Genomic DNA, 17,843 nt, shown 5'->3' with positions numbered 1-17,843 from the left:
AGAATTAAACAGGGTGATTCAGTTAATGGTTTCATTTTTCAGTTACTCACCTGGCTCCAATAATTCACTCCTTGTGTAACTTAGAGGCTGAAATTCCCAAAGCAACTAAGGTTTGCTGGCACACACTGCATAAGTGGTACAGAAGCAGCCCAAAACTTTGACAGTAATGGTTTTGAACAATTTTCCCAGTGAGAAATGCAACTGTATCTTCAAGTAACTAGCAAGCCCAATGAGGAAGGTATATTTCCAACATAAATTAACATTTTTATTTTATGGTTTTCCTCACTTTAGAAGAGAAATGTTCAGTTCACTTTATATCAAGCCTCTGAATTTATTCCAACTATTGACAGGCTGTAGAGATAGAGAGATCAGATATAAATGGAGAAATAAAAGTCTGCATGAAGAAGCATTTTCACTGCAGCACTAAAATTAAAACTTGGGTATGGGAAGAAGAAATTTATCTGAAAGTTGGGTGAATTCTTCCAGGCATCACATTATAGAAATATCCTGAGTGGGCAATAATGCAGCATTTCAAGAAGCAAATACAGTGTAAATGCACTTATGATGGTATCTGGCAAAGACTGGAGAACTTAAAGAAAGTTGCCAAGGGCAAAGTAAAAGCTAACAACATACTAATATATTTCATGTTCTAACCATCCTCTTCTGCCAAGCTCAAATGCAGTCTTACAACTGGCGTTAAATATTACTCATAAACCAGGGGTTAATACTTTACAATGTAATGGAAATGTGCATGTCTTTACCAGCTCTCAAGTGAGTGAAAACATAGGCCTCTATTGTGTAACAAATTATAGTGAAATGAACAAAATTAAATGGGAAACCGATTGCAAGCCAATTATTTATCTTGTCTGCTTTTCAGTGGAAAATTGAATGAACTCTAATTTGCAATTACTGTTTTTTTTTATCAGTTTCACCTTGAAAGATTTTCCTCAGCGAGATCACTTAAATCATAATGCTAACTTAAAGGCTCAATCCCAGCCAGGCTTTCTTTGCTGAGTCTCTCGTTTGTACAAGTGATATTCTGTCAGACTCTTCAGATAACTTTGCTCTGTGTAACCAGTATCATTTCCTCATTTGAATTCTGTTGAAATCTTCCTTATATTCCATCTGTCACATAAGACTTCCAAAAATTGAACTTTACATTTCAGTGCAGTATTACTAGTGGATATAGAGAGGGAAAAGAAAAGTTTGAACTGGGGTATGACCATCTCCAATAAGACAGAACCTATTACTTTCCCTTTATATTTACTAGAAGGAGCAGTAACATCCCCTTCAACCTCCAGGGCTGGAAGGCCTGAGTTACAAGGAGGGATTGAATAGGCTGGGTTTGTTTTCCCTGGAATGAAGGAGGCTGTGAGACAATATATAGATTTTTTTTAGGTAAGATGCATGGTTGCAGTTTACTTCCACAACGGGGAGGGTGGAGTCTAAAACTAGAGGGCATATGTTTAAAGTGGGAGGGGTAAGATTTAAAGGACGAAGTCCCCTCCAAAGCATGATATTTCCTTCCATAGATGCTGCCTGACTTTCTCATATCCTCCAGCATTTTGTGTACATTGCTCAAGATTTCCAGCATCTGCAGAATCTCTTTATGTAAAGATTCAAAGTACAACGTTTGTAGATTTGAGGGGGAGATTCTACACTGGGAAGGTGGGGGGTATGTGGAACACACTGTCAGAGAAAGTGGTGGAGATGTATTAATTACAATGTTTAAAGGACATTTGGACAGGTCCATGGACAGTTCAAAGCTCAAAGTAAATTTTATTTTCAAAGTACATATATGCCTCCATATACAACCCTGAGATTCATTTTCTTGTGGGCATATTCAGCAAATCTATAGAATAATAACAATAATAGGATCAATGAAAGATCAACCAGAGTGCAGACGACAACAAACTGTGCAAATACATATATAAATAAATAGCAATAAATAACGAGGATATAAGATAATGAGATAAAGAGTACTCAAAGTGAGATGATTGGTTGTGGGAACATTTCAATGATGGGCCAATTGAGTGAAGTTATCCCCTTTCATTCAAGAGCCTGATAGTTGAGACTCTTGTACCTTCTAACCTTCTACCTGAAGGCAACAGCGAGAAGAGAGCATGGTCCTGGTGATGGGATCTCCGATGATGGATGCTGCTTTCCAATGACAGCATTTCATGAAGATATGCTCAATGGTTGGGAGGGATTTACCCATGATATACTGGGCCAAATCCACTTCCTTTTGTAGGATTTTCCATTCTAACGCATTGCTGCTTCCATGCCAGGCCATGATGCAGCCAGTCAGTATGCTCTCTACTACACATCTATAGAAGCTTGTTAAAGTTTTAGATATTGTGCCAAATCTCCACAGAGTCCTAAGGAAGTAGAGGTGCTGCGATGTTTTCTTCACAATTGCACTTACAGTGTGTGCTGGGTGCAAGAACAGAAAAGATTTACAGAGATTTGGACAAAATGTAGGCTAAGGCAAATGGAACAAATTCAGGTCGGCACCTTGGTCAGCATGAACAAGTTGTGCTGAAGGGCCTGCTTCCATGCACTATGACTCCATGACTCATCAACATAATAGCAACAAGATCACGTCAGTTGTCAGGTTGTCTCAGTAGAGTAACTCACTTTGTGAATACTCCAAAGCCTTCCTATTATCTACAAAGCACAAATTACACTTAACAACAAATTTTTTTGGAAGTGTTGCTTCCTCAGAAACTTTTGTGAGTATGATAGACTACTTGAAGTTTCCAACATCAGAGGTGCAGGAGAACTTAAGAGTCCCTGTGCAAAACTCCCAGAAAGTTAATTTACAGGATGAGTCTATGGTAAAGAAGGAAAATGTAATGTTTGCATTTGTTTCAAGGGGAACGGAATATAAAACCAAGGAGATAATGCTGAGGTTTTAAAAGACGCTGGTCTGGCCACACTTGGAGTATTGACAACAGTTTTGGGCTCCATATCTCAGAAAAGATGTGTTATCATTAAAGAGAGTCCAGAAGAGATTCACAAGGATGATTCCAGGAATGAAGGGGTTAACATATGAAGAGCACTTGGCAGCTTTGAGCCTGTACTCACTGGATTTAGAAGAATGCAGGAGAATCTCATTGAAACCTGCTGAATGGTGAAAGGACTAGATAGGATGGATGTGGAGAGCATGTTTCCTGTGGTGGGGGCTATCCAGAACTAAAGGGCAGAGCCTCAAAATTGAAGGGCAACCTTTTAGAACAGAGGTAAGGAAGAATTTTTTTAGCCAGAGAGTAGTGAATCTGTGGAATGCTCTGACACAGACTGCATTGGAGGCTAAGCCAGTCGGAATATTTAAGGGGGAAGTTGATCAGTCAGGGTATCAAAGGATATGGCGAGACGTCAGGTGTATTGGGTTGAGTGGAATCTGGGATCAGCCATGATGGAATGGTAGAGCAGACTCGATGGGCTGAATGGCCTAATTCTGCTCCTATGTCTTCTGGTCTTATGGTTTTATGGTCCTGAAGCTGAACACAAATATAATTTCAGACTGTGTATATCAAGTAGGAATTTGGAGAAACAAGAAATTAACTTTTATTGAATATAATGTGTTTAATTGCATAATGTGCTGATGCTTTGCATAGTTCAACTAAGCTAAAAATGTTTTGTTGATGATTTTCATTTGTACTTAGTATCTGAGGCTTCTTGCTTAAATGTCTAACAATAATCAGCCAGCATTGATGGATTCTTATTGCCCTGATACCATTTCTCCATGACCACAATGTCCTGGTGAAACCTTTCACCATTCTCATCACTGACAATACCAAGGTTTTCAGGGAAGAAGTCTAAATGGGAAAGCAGAAAATGAATCTTTAATGACATGTTGCATTTCATGGTTTTGTCTGCTTGAAGCATGTTGTCAACCAGTTGCATGTAGTTTGGTGCTCTGTAGTGGCCAAGAAATGTTTCAACAACATCCTTGGATGACTTCCATGCAATTTTCTCTGGTCCCACTAGAAGTTCTTCGAATTGCCTGTCATTGATGACCTGTATGATTTGTGGACCAATGAAAAATACCTTCCTTAATCTTGGCATCAGGTATTCTGGGAAACAACTGTCTTAAGTTTCAAAATCTTTTTTGGAAATTTTTATACCTGGTAACAGCAGATTACATCTTTGCAGTCTTGAACCCAGTAATTCTGTTTTTGGCTTTGACAAACACAAGTCTCTGAACAGGTCATTTAACTCAGATTGAGTTATTAGATGAGGCTCACTTAACATAAAGGATTCAAAATCTGTACCAGTATCAGTGTTCTTTTCCGTTCCCAGCTTGTGCATCATGGCATCTTCGTCTGCCTCCTCTCGACTCCATGTCCTGTTTTTCTTGCCTGGACAAGATAGAAAACTTTTCAGCTTACATTGTGGGCAACATTTAATTGACTTGAGTTATCAATTGAAGTAACAAATATAGGCGATTTCAAAAGAATGGTGTGTGATGGGGATATTTCATAGTGATTTTCATGAACAGCAGATCAAAATCCATAAGATATACTCAATAGTATTCAGGAAGCAAAATCTTTGTTGTCCAGTGTTAGTGGTTCAGTGGAATACACTCTGTTTGCCTGAATGAGTTCAGTGCCAACGCCACCAGAACAAAGCAGCCAATTTGTTTGATTACACATCCATCTCCCTAAGTTTTTATTCACTCCTCCAGATGCACACCATGGAAGCAATGTGCACCATTCACAAAATGCACTGCAATAATTTACTTAAGCTACTCCAGTAGCAGTTCCTAAACCACAATTTATAACATGAAGATGGACAATGGTAACAGTCACAGGGGAAAACTATCAGCAGGTTCTCCTTGAAGACATACCATAACTTGGAAATATATCACAATCTCTTCTTCGTCACCAGCTCCAAATCTGGGAACTTCCTACTGGACAATGTTGAGAAAGAACAATCGATACTCCTGTGCTTGGCAACTAATCTTATGAGCCAGCATGAACTCCAGACTGGAGGCGTGGTTTTGTCAGTTGTCAAAAACTTCTTCAGCAGTTTATTAGATTGTTTTGTTCTGAAATTCCCATACAACATCATACTTGTTATTCATAGTCCTGCAGATACACACATTTTGAACAGTTCACTCTGGCAGCATATTCAAATGTCACTTCACCGTTTAAGAAAGGAGGAAGGCAGCAGAAAGGAAACTATAGACCAATTAGCCTAACCTCAGTGATTGGGAAGATGTTCCAGAATTGTTAAAGATGAGGTTATGGAGCTCTTGGTGACAAATGACAAGATAGGTCAAAGTCAGCATGGTTTCCTTCAGGGAAAATCCTGCCTGACAAACCTATTGGAATTCTTTGAGGAGTTTACATGTAGGATAGATAAAGGGAGTGTAGTGGATGTTGTATATTTGGATTTTTCAGAAAGCCTTTGATAAGATGCCACACATGAGGCTGCTTACCAAGTTAAGAGCCCAAGGCATTACAGGAAAGTTACTAACATGGTTAGAGCATTGGCTGATTGGTAGGAGGCAGCGAGTGAGAATAAAAGAATTCTTGTCTGGTTGGCTGCCAGTGACTAATGGTGTTCCACAGGGGTTGGTATTGGAACCACTTCCTTTTATGCTGTATATAAATGATTTAGATGATGGAATAGATGGCTTTGCTGCCAAGTTCACAGATGATATGAAAATTGGTGGAGGAGCAGGTAGTATTGAGGAAACAGGAAGGCTGCAGAAGGACTTGAACAGATTAGGAGAAATGGTCAATAAAGTAGCAAATGAAATACAATGTTGGAAAATGCATGGTCATACACTTTAAATGAAGAACTAAATCTGCAGACTATTTTATAAGCAGGGAGAAAATCCAAAGTCTGAGATGCAAAGGGACCTGGGGGTCCTTGTGCAGAACACCCTAAAGGTTAAATTGCATGTTGAGTCAGTGGTGAGGAAGGCAAATGCAATGTTAGTATTAATTTCAAGAGATCTAGAATATAAGAACAGAGATGTGATGCTCTGACTTTATAAGGCACTGGTAAGGCCTCACCTTGAGTTTTGCGCTCCTCATCTAAGGAAAGTTGTGCTGGCATTGCAGGAAGTTCAGAGGAGGTTCACAAGGAAGATTCCGAGAATGAAAGTGTTATCATACAAGGAACATTTGATAGCTCCAGGCCTGTTCTCGCAAGAATTTAGAAGGATGGAGGGGATCTCATTGAAACCTTTCGAATGTTGAAAGGCCTAGACAGAGTAGATGTGGGAAGGATGTTTCCCATGGTGGAGGAGTCTAGGATAAGAGGGCACAGCCTCAGGATAGCGGCGCGTCCATTTAAAACACAGATGCAGAGAAATTTCTTTAGCCGGAGCGTGATGAACTTGTGGTATTTGTTACCATAGGCAGCTTGGAGGCCAAGTCATTGGGTGTATTTAAGGCAGAGATAGAAAGGTTTTGGATTGGACACGGCATGTAAGATCATGCGGAGAAGACCAGGGAGTGGGGCTGAGGAGGAGAAAAAAGGATCCGCCATGATTGAATGCCAGAGTAGACTCGACAGGCCAAATGGCCTAATTCTGCTCCTGTGTCTCATGGTCTTATGGTGTTATTCTCACCCAGTAGCATCTTCTGTATATACAATAACCAATTCACAATTTTTGAACAAATTTTAAAGCATTGCAGCCACCATGATTAAGGTGCACCTCCTGGTGAAGATCGTCTCCAGTGACTTGCCTATTATATTTGTGTACAGTGGAATCTGTTATGTTTCGGATGTCATCTGCTGTGATCTAAAATAAAAGAAGAAAATATCCCTGGTAAACTTGTAACCCTAATGGTTTGACAGTCTAAGGTCCAAGCTGCGACAGCACAATGGGGCCTGACTGGTACATTGTTCCTTCAAATGGAGAAACACTCCTTCAGTTGCTCCAAAGGGTGCAACCTCTTTGACAGTGCCTGCCTCCCTCTTGATCTTGTTCTCCTGTGCCTTACTCCTTCTCCTTCTCCTCCAACTTCCAAGGCAGTCTTGCTGCAACAGCCATTGATTGTAGTCAATAACAGATCATAAAAATAGTGCAGTACCGAAACATCATATTTTCATAAGTCAAGTTAAAATGTTCAATGGAAACAGCAAATGCACAGATGTTAATTGGTAGCTCAAAATGGCAAACCAGCAAGAAAATCTGAAAATATTGACTGATCTCTTTCAATAACAATGCAAAAGCATTCCTCTCCCTTAACAGTGCCTGATGTTGCTGGGTGAGTTTGTCATGAGGCTGGTACAGGTCTGGGAAAGGTCCTCCAATAAACAAGGAACCTTAACTTGAATATATTAGTAACTTTACAGGCATATGTCCCGCTTGGCAACAGAGCAACCCAAACCTAACATGCAACAGGTACATTTATTTGCAATACTGAACACCAAGGACTCCATGTTATACCCCCAACAAGTAGATGTGGTTAAGTTCCATTAAGTTTCTAGGTTGATGTACGTTTGGAAGCTGAAATGGTAATCAAAGCATCCGGATTTCAAGAAGTAAGTAAAACTCCAGAAACAGTTATGCTTCATCATCCACGACTGAAGTATGTGTATTTTTTTCCCTTTGAAACAGATATCGATGAATGTGCATTAGGTAGCCATAACTGTGGTCCAGAACTAATCTGCATAAACACAAGAGGTTCATATAGCTGCCGCTGTAAGCAGGGTTATCACAAACGTGGAGATCAATGTTTGGGTACGTACAGTAAAATTACTCAGAAATGTATGTTGTGTTTGCTTTGCTTTAAGCTCTTAAATATGTTTTAAGGAATAACTTTCTGACATCTTGGGACTTCACTCAAAAAACACAATTTAAAAGGTAAGTAATTTTCTGCTCTTGTTTAAATCAAAAAAAAAAGTAAATCTCAAAAATTGCCTGGTCTGTCATTTATCATTGCCACCAGGATTTCTTTAAAATAAACATTACTTAGAGACAATCATCTCTCCAGACAACAGACAATTTAGTGGGTGACAGTCAGAAAGGGCTTTTCTCACAGGTAGTAGACTGTAACTGATGTATTTACAATCACCTTCACAGACTGGATGATCCATCTTGGTTTTATTATGAGGTTCCCACCTTTACAGAGAACCGCTTTAGCCAAATTAATTAATTCCAACAGATATGAAGGGCAAAAACAACTGATTATAACAGAACATAAGGCATAGGAGCAGAATTAGGCTATTTGCCCCCTCAAGTCTTCACCGCTATTCCATCATGGCTGATTTATTATCCCTCTCAACTTTATTCTCTTGCCTTCTCCCCATAGTCTCTGACATCCTTACTAATCAAGAACCTATCAACCACCGCTTTAAATACACCCAGTGACTTGGCCTCCACAGTCGTCTGTGGCAATGAATTCCACAGACTCACCACCCTCTGATTAAACAAATTCTTCTTCATCTCTGTTCTAAAGGGACGTCCTTCTATTCTGAACCTGTGTCCTCTGGTCTTAGGCTCCCCCACTACAGAGAACATCCTCTCCACATTAACTCTGTCTAGGCCTTTCAATATTTCACAGGTTTCAAAAAGATCCGCCCCCCCTCATTTTTATTAACTCTAGTAAATACAGTCCAGAACCATCAAATGCTCCTCATATATTAACCCTTTCAATCCCAAGATCCTTCTCCTAAATCTCCTCTGAACCCTCTCCAATGCCAGAAATTCCTTTCTTAGAAAAGGGGCCCAAAATTGCTCTCAACACTGCAAGTGTGGTCTGACAAATGTGTTATAAATCCTTACTTTTACATTGTAGTCCTCTTGAAATTAATGCTAAATGAAAGATATCATATTTAATAACATTCCGCCTGTACAATTAAATTGGTCCAATACAGCTTACATTATTAGAATTTCCTGGAAAATGTTGAGAATTGTCCAAGTATATCCTGCCTAATGATGAATCTAACCTAATCAATTATTGCCTATTTAAACTGTTTTTTTTCATCAGTAAAGTGGTGAATCTGTCACGAGGAATGCTATCGGGTAACATTTTCCAATAATCGGCTCTCCAGTGTTCAACTTGCATTATGCCAGGACCACCCGGCTCTAGAACTCAACACATTCTTGAGTTAAATATGGGTCAGAGAGCTGAGATACAGATATAAAATGAGGGTGAATGCCTTCCATAGACATGACATCATTGATCCATACTAAAACTGAATATAATAGAAATGAAAAGGGAGTTTAACTGTAAAACCTATTTCCTCTTCTTAACACAAAGAAAGGATCAGAAGTCAACTCTTTGTTTTTCTGATCGTTCCCCTTCTTAAGGCTTTTGCTCCTCTTAAGCATAGAACTCAGCCCTTACCCTAATAATGGGGGTGAGCTGCCAGCATCTTCCTGGCTCCACAAGTTGCCTGTGTTGTCTGCCGTGACCTTCTAAAATGTCCTGCAAAGTGGAGAACAGTAGAAGGGGTGAAATCTCATCCACCAATCACCAAGAGTAGAGTACCATAGTGTCAAGAGTAAAATTCCTTCTGCTTCCAATAAAGAAATAAGTTGATTTTTCAGTGAAAGCTGTAGTTTAGACCCTACCTATCATGAGAAAACTGAGCAGGATAATCCTATTTCCTAAATCAGTCACTGAAAAGCACTTGATTAAAGTTGTTGTATTTGACTTTAATAATAGTTTACAAGTTCTGTGGCTTCGTGGTTCACCACTTTGTGCTACTACCGCACAGCTGTACAGGCCTACGTTCAATCCTAACCTCGTGTGCTATCTGTGTAGAGCCTGTAAGTTCTTCATATGCCATGTGGGGTTCTGCTGGGTGCTCTGGTTTCCTTCTAAATCCTAAAAGTTCAACAAGCTATCTGGCTACTGATAATTAGCCTTTAGCTATGATTCAAAAATACCCATACAAATTTTAATCAGATATTTTAACGGTAAATTTCAGGTAAATACCATGAATCCATTAAATTGGGCCCTGCAGCATTCAATACACAAAATTGTGACAAAATTCTTTTCCTAACCCAATAACATTAACAGGTTTTGCCGATTCCCACGTGAATATTATGCTATACACTAATTCATTCTTCAGTCACAACCAAAGAGAAAAAATTATATCTGCAGCTGTCTGTATGGTTTTCTGCAAAAACACCAAAGCTGGGAGTCACTAAACTATCCCAAGCTTCTCATACATATCATTCTTCAATGTAGGTCTGTGCTAAATCTAAGGGGGGGGGAATGTCGACTCAGACCATGAGAGGCCTGCGTCGGGCATTTTCATGCCTTACAAGGCGCAAATTGGAAGTCTGTGTGGGGTGCCACTCCTCACACAGACACTAGAGCAATGTGTGGTTAAGTGCCTTGCTCAAGGACACAAACACGCTGCCACTGCTGAGGCTCGAACTAGCAACCTTCAGATCACTAGACGAACACCTTAACCACTTGGCCACATGCGCAACACATAAATCTAAATCTGAAGTTAAAATCAATTTATCACTTCTTGACTAATTTTCACAAAAACAGTTTCCAAATAATTCATTTAGTTTGCAAAAACATTCCTTAAGTCACTAAAGAAAAAAAATTAATTCAGGAATGTGTGACTTAGTACACATGCATATAAAGAAGTACTTCAATTCTTTATTTTGTATAAGGTGGAAAAAGTCACCCAAATTCGCATACAAGAATCATTGAAAATAAACTAATCAGTTAATAATCAATGATACCCAAATGCATAATTTATTGCTGTGTATATCCTGTAAAAAATATTCCCAAGCAAACTGAATTTGTTATTACATCATCTGGACAATCCACCTCACTAAAAATGAACCCAGTTTAACCAGTTGGATCAAATTTTAAAAATGCATTCCACATATTCTATATGTCAAGTAACATGACAAAATTTGCCAGTAAAACATGGTTAGCTACAAAACCAAAGTACATTTTCCATTCAGGAATACAGTTTCCAAGTCTTCAATCATCCCTTACTTTGAACTGCAGTTTGAACACCTAGAAAAGTAGTTGGCTAAGAGAGGATATAAAGTTCAGTTCTGGCTATGTGTAATAAACCAGGGTAGGAGCTTTATACTGAAAAGAAACCATGACCTCAGCTCAGTGACACATTGATATTTGATCTCATGAATCTATGTTAAATGTTCACTGTCACTTCAGTTGTTGATAAGTTTTATAAGAATATACAGTAAATTTGGATGCAATATAATGAGATGGGAGGAAACAGGGACCTTGAGGGCAGTTTTGCCATGAGTGTGCTTGTCTGGTCTGTCACATTTCAAAAGCTTATTTCCCCAGTCACTGCCTACTAGACTGAGAAGCTGGCTGGAAATCAGAAAATAGCGCCAGGCGATAGACAAGGAGGGTAGGAGGAAATATCAGGAAGGGAGAGGACCGAGACATCAGGTAAGGAGAGCTCAAGGTGATTCAAGAGGGGACACCTCAGAGTTCAGGATAGAGAAAATATTGAAGGATGGTTAAAGAGATTGGGAAAGGATCAATGGAAAACATTAGTGCAGTGAGAGGGTGGTGATGGACTGTGGCAGATGTCAGAAAGGGTGGAGTCTCTGGGGATGTGTACTTGATTGGATGGAGGGTCACATTGTTCCTCCTTCTACCCAAATGCCTCTTAAATGTTGCAATTGTATCCAGCTTGACCACCTCCTCTGCAGCCTATCTCAGGTGCCCACTACCCTCTGTGCAAAAAGGTTACCTCTCAGACCTCTTCTAAATCTCTCTCCTCTTACCTTGTGTTACCTTGTACCCTCTAGTTTTGGACTTCCTAACCCTGGGGGGAAAGACTATGACTGTTCTCCTTATCCATAGCTCTCATAATTTGATAAATTTCAGTGAGATTACCCCTTATTCCCCTATGCTCTGGTCTAATGAATAAAGATCCAGCATAGCCAACCTCTCCCTATAACAACCTTGTAAATCTCATCTGCACCCTCTCCAGCTTGACAATGTCTTTCCCATAACAGGGCGACCAAAATTGTACATCTATTCCAAGTACACTCACCAACAACTTACTAATCTGCAACATAATGTTCCTACTTCTAAACTCAGTACCCTGACTGATGAAAGCCAGCGTGTTAAATGACTGCTTCATCACCCTTGTACTTCCAGGTCTCTCTGTTGCACTTGTCAGTATCCTGACATTCAATGTATAGGTCCTACCCTGGTTTGAATGTTCAAAATGCATCACTTCACACTTGTCTAAGTTGAAGTCCATTTGCCATTCCTCAGCCCATCTCCCTAAATGATCAAGATTTCTTTGCATTGTAATCTGCTTCACTATCATCAAGCACCACCCCCTCCCCCCCAAAATTTAGTACCAAACGTTCAGTATCCACATGTTAATTTAGTATCAGATGTTCTATCCAGCAACACTAGCTTCCTTTAGCCGCAGGGATATCTGAGGAAAGGACTTAAGCCACACAGGCCCTATTAAAGCACTTAACCAAGTGACTTGTAAGCAGAAGAAAACCAGCAGCCGGCTGCCAGGGTTTCTCTAATGCGTCCCCAGCTCCAGCCTTCTGGTATAAATAACACTCTCACCCAACAGTCTGGTATAAATAACACTCTCACCCAACAGTCTGGTATAAGTAACACTCTCACCCATCAGTCTGGTATAAGTAACACTCTCACCCATCAGTCTGGTATAAATAACACTCTCACCCATCAGTCTGGTATAAATAACACTCTCACCCATCAGTCTGGTATAACTAACACTCTCACCCAACAGTCTGGTATAAGTAACACTCTCACCCAACAGTCTGGTATAAGTAACACTCTCACCCATCAGTCTGGTATAACTAACACTCTCACCCAACAGTCTGGTATAAGTAACACTCTCACCCATCAGTCTGGTATAACTAACACTCTCACCCAACAGTCTGGTATAAGTAACACTCTCACCCATCAGTCTTGGCAGCTGTCTGCTGATATTTAAGAGATCATCCACCAAATCAGAAGAATGCTTGCTGAAGATACAAGTAACATTACTACTTCTTCAAACAAGTTTACATTTGCTCCACACAATGAAAATCAGGTTTTGCTTATTATAGTTGGTCAGAAATAGAATGAAATTAGTAACTCCGGAGATCCTTGTAAACTTTCAAAGGGACCTGGTGTTGGCACAGAGTCCCAGGCCCAGGAAAAGTAGCAAACTTGTTACCGACTGTCTGAGTAAAAAGGTACAATACACATTACCGCACTCAGAATCAAGAGATTTAAACTAATAATCTTTATTTCCTAATGATGACTCAGAAAGTATTCATCAACCTTTTTTGCACTGCGGACTGGTTTAATATTGACAATATTCTTGCGGACCGGGGGGGGGGGGTAGGATTGCCGGCGGACAAGAGTAGCAGTCAACAGGAATTCTGCAGATGCTAGAAATTCAAGCAACACACATCAAAGTTGCTGGTGAACGCAGCAGGCCAGGCAGCATCTCTAGGAAGAGGAGTCCTGACGAAGGGTCTCGGCCTGAAACGTCGACTGTACCTCTTCCTAGAAATGCTGCCTGGCCTGCTGCATTCAAGAATAGCAGTCAAATACGTTGGGTTTACCACGAGAAAGACTACAATGACCAGGAGGCCATGCGCAGGCACCAGTGCACATGCGCGTACATGTAACATGTCGAATTCTCTAGAAATCGTTTTTGGCGATTCTGTCGGGGGGGGGGTGGTGTTAATCACGACCGGAATATAGGTGATAAATTGCTAATACACTCAATTTTGTTTCTAAAAGGGTTTATCTAACGAATTTAATATTAAACGCACAGCGCATATTTTCCTCGCATGAATATAGTGATAAAGTCAATTATCAGGGGAGGACAGGGGAGCTTGAAGTAAGTGTTGAATGAACTTCCATTTGAAGTGGTAGAGGCAGGTTCGATATTATCATTCAACGAAAAATTGGATAGGTATATGGACAGGAAAGGAATGGTGGGTTATGGGCTGAGTGCAGGTCGGCGGGACTAGCTGAAGTAGCGTTCGGCACGGACTAGAAGGGCAGAGTTGGCCTGTTTCCGTGCTGTAATTGTTCAATGGTTATATAAGTCAATAGCATGGTAAAATTTTATGTAACGTTTGGATATTAAACACACAGCACATATTTTCCTCGTATGAACATATAAAATCATTGCAACACACCAATATCGCTGCATCAGTGGGAGCCCTGGGCTTGTTTTCCTGCAACAAGACGGTCCCATCGAAGGGTGACGGGAGACAGCGATACTTGAACGGGGTTCCTTATGTCCAGTCTATTCCGCAATTTAGTTTTCGTTACATTCATCGCAGAGATACGTTGGAAATGGAAGCAATGTTTTCCGTGCTTTCGTGGCTATCTCAGGACATTTAGCCTTGACTTTGATCCAGAATGCCGGCAGAGATGTTATGTCAAACATACTTTTCAGCCCGCCGTCACTGATCTCCTTCCCGCACTGACATGGATGACGCGCGGGTAATGACCTCGCGTGCGTTCAAGCTCAACAGTGCATGACAGGGAATGAGGAAAGGTGCAGCTGACTCATATCACCAAATCATATCGTCTCCTCACGGCCCCGTAGCGCATGCTTTGCGGCCCGGTGGTTGGGGACCGCTGATCTAAACAATTCAAACAATTGGATTCCTTTTCCTAAAACTCTGCAAATCAAAATTGAGTAAGAACTTATCCTTTAGAGAAGGTAGTCCTGGGCTTGAAGCCTGTTCATTTAACAGTTATATTTCAGTATTAAATGAATGAACATTTCTGACAGAACTATGATTGCAGTGAAATCCAAATTAAATCAGGCCCCTTCAATAACTCTTCAGTACAGAATCATGTTTGCAACAAGAATACAGTTTCTGTATAAAATGCACATGATATTGTGCCATTCCAAATTTACTACTCCTTTTAGTTTGTTATACAAGGAATCAGTCCACACTGTTCACAGGCCTCAACTGGGGGAGGGGGGAGAGAGTGTGGGTGAGCTGTGGGTCAGGGTTTTGGAAACAAGTTAGGAAAGAGATCAGGGCTTCAGAGGCCAGAAGGGTGATCCGGTATTGGATTCAAGAATCAAGATTATTTAAGAAAGGAAATACAGTAGAGGAGGCCGTGGATAGACATGTCAGAATGGGAATGGGTTGTGGAATTAAAATGTGTGGCCACTGGGAGATCCTGCTTTCTCTGGCAGACAGAGCGTAGGTGTTCAGCAAAGCGGTCTCCCAGTCTGCGTCGGGTCTCGCCAATATACAGAAGGCCACATCGGGAGCACCGGAACTGAAGATGAAGCCACACTCAGGTTGGAGGAACAACACCTTATATTCCATCTGGGTAGCCTCCAACCTGATGGCATGAACATCGACTTCTCTAACTTCCGCTAATGCCCCACCTCCCCCTCGTACCCCATCCGTTATTTATTTTTATACACACATTGTTTCTCTCACTCTCCTTTTTCTCCCTCTGTCCCTCTGACTATACCCCTTGCCCATCCTCTGGTTCCCCCCCCTTGTCTTTCTCCCCGGACCTCCTGCCCCATGATCCTCTCATATCCCCTTTGCCAATCACCTGTCCAGCTCTTGGCTCCATCCGTCCCCCTCTTGTCTTCTCCTATCATTTTGGATCTCCCCCTCCCCCTCCCACTTTCAAATCTCTTACTAACTCTTCCTTCAGTTAGTCCTGACGAAGGGTCTCGGCCTGAAATGTCGACTGTACCTCTTCCTAGAGATGCTGCCTGGCCTGCTGCGTTCACCAGCAACTTTGATGTGTGTTGCTTCAAGATTATTTAATGTCATTTCTTGTACACCCATCACTGGGTTGTACAACTTCATTATTTCCCGTCAGTCACCTCGTGTACAGCCCAGTGTCATTTTATGGTCATATAATCAATGTATAGAAACTATCTGATGTATTTATATTTATTTTTTTAATTATTATTGTGTCCTTTAACATGTTTTTTTGAGCTGCATCAGATCTGGAGTAACAATTGTTTTCTTCTTACTCTTGTGTACAGGAAATGGCATTAAATTATCTTGAATCTTGAATCCTGAATCCAATACCTAATCACTCTTCTGGCCTCTGAAGCCCTGATCTCTTTCCTAACTTGATTCCAAACCCCTGACCCACTGCTCACCCACACTCTCCCCTCCCTCCCCCAGTTGAACCACACCCCAAGCCCATGTTGTCAGATGACTCTCTGCCAGTGCCCCCAACGCTGTTCCCAAACCTAGTTTCACACCTTGAGCCTCAGGTGCTACTGAGTTTTGTTGCTGTGACCATGATCAGCTAGCTGTTACCACACTGCACAAACGTGCCCCCCTTCCAAAGCCACAATTAATTTCCAGGCTTTTGTGCCCTTGATTGTTCTGGCCAATGTGTGACTCTAACCCTACGTTTATTAATTTCTGGAGTGCCAGCATTTATTTATTGCCTTTCACTAGATGCCTTGTTCACAGTGACAGGGATCCACCTTCATGAACCATTTTGCTCCTTCTGATGAATTAACTCTCAACTTATTGCTGAGTAGGTAATTCTATTGCAAAGGAAACTTAATTATTCTTTCAAGTAAGGATGGTCTGTGGCTTGGAGGGATATCTTGGATGGTGAACCTTGCTGCCTTTGTCCTTTTTTGGTAACAGAAATCATGGGATTGACAAGTGTTGTTGGAGAAGCCAGGGCAAGTAAACATTATGTGTTCTGTACACCATACCAAATGTGGCTATAGTGGTGGTGGGAGTCAATATTTAGGGTGATGGATGAAGGAGTAAGGCTTAAGCTGATTTTAAGCAGCTTATAAAGTGTAATTGGGCTTGGTTGATCAGACCCAAAAGACCTAAACTAGTTCAAGTGTCCAGGAAATGTGGTAATAAGCATACAAACTCAACAAAGTAACTTAAGTCTAATCATAAAACAGAAAGCACAAATAAACCACACTAAATACTACTGTATGTAGTAAGTTACAAAGATTTCCACAAAGATATCAGGCATAACAGTTCTTAGTCTCTGCTTGATTGTTGCTGCCATCAGGGGATCTCTGATTTGCAACTCGTGACATCACCCGGGGACCATCCTTGTCACAACTCCTCAGTCAAGGTGAAGTCCCCAGAACCAAGCAAAAGGTGCCTCAATAAATAGGGATTCAATCTACAAGCACTGAGAGATATATGGAAACTGATAGACTCTCTGGTCTTCTCTTGCCACTAGTGCATGAGGCCAAAAAGAATTCAGCCGCTATTAGCAAACATTTAGCAACCCAACAGCATTTAACTTGACATGCTCTGAGGTCACAAAGAGTTACAGTGTCATTTGGAATTGTTCAGATTTTCATCTAATATTTTTACAGAATTTTATACACCACAACACGTAAATCATTACAATTTAATAATATCACATACATTACAACAAAGAAGGTAGACCACTAGCCCTTTCTTAGACTAGTTTGGGCAATAATGCTGGCCTTCCACATCCCCAGAATAGATATTTAAAAATGAAATGATGAACGTTGACAGAAAATCTCAATATCAGTTGAGTATATGACAGAATTCAATTCTGGGCCATGGTCGGATTGTAACCACAGTATCTGATTAGCAATAGTTAACCAAGTATCCTAATAACCACACTACAGCTGTATTTGTTTAGCACTAAAATGGTCGGAGATGAAATAGCAAATAACTACATCAAAACTGATATCAGAATGCGGTAAATTAGATGGCAACTTACGAAAAAAATAAAGTATGAACCTAAGTGTTAACAATAAAATATGACTTGAAGCAGAAAGAAAGCAATCTTGCTGTGATAATATTACATCATTGGGCTATGGCCCTTGGCTCTCATCATTCTGGGTGTCTGGCAATGATTTTCTTAAACATGAGTAGTTGTGTAATGTATTTTTCAATG

General features: G+C 40.6%; 1 protein-coding gene across 2 annotated transcripts in view; it reads left to right on the top strand.

Annotated features, from left to right (window-relative positions):
- The window catches only part of LOC134350120 (EGF-containing fibulin-like extracellular matrix protein 1), a 106,963-nt gene that overhangs the window by 75,910 nt on the left and 13,210 nt on the right, over positions 1 to 17,843 (top strand). For both annotated transcript variants that reach the window (XM_063055067.1, XM_063055066.1), the window contains exon 5: positions 7,586 to 7,708. In XM_063055067.1, coding sequence (XP_062911137.1) covers positions 7,586 to 7,708 — 123 coding nt within the window. The remainder of the gene's footprint in view (positions 1 to 7,585; positions 7,709 to 17,843) is intronic.

This window comes from Mobula hypostoma, chromosome 8, assembly GCF_963921235.1.
Source record: "Mobula hypostoma chromosome 8, sMobHyp1.1, whole genome shotgun sequence".
In the NCBI taxonomy this organism is placed as follows: Eukaryota; Metazoa; Chordata; class Chondrichthyes; order Myliobatiformes; family Myliobatidae; genus Mobula; species Mobula hypostoma.
The sequence above is the reverse complement of the archived record's forward strand: the minus strand, read 5'-3'. Positions and strand labels throughout refer to the sequence as shown.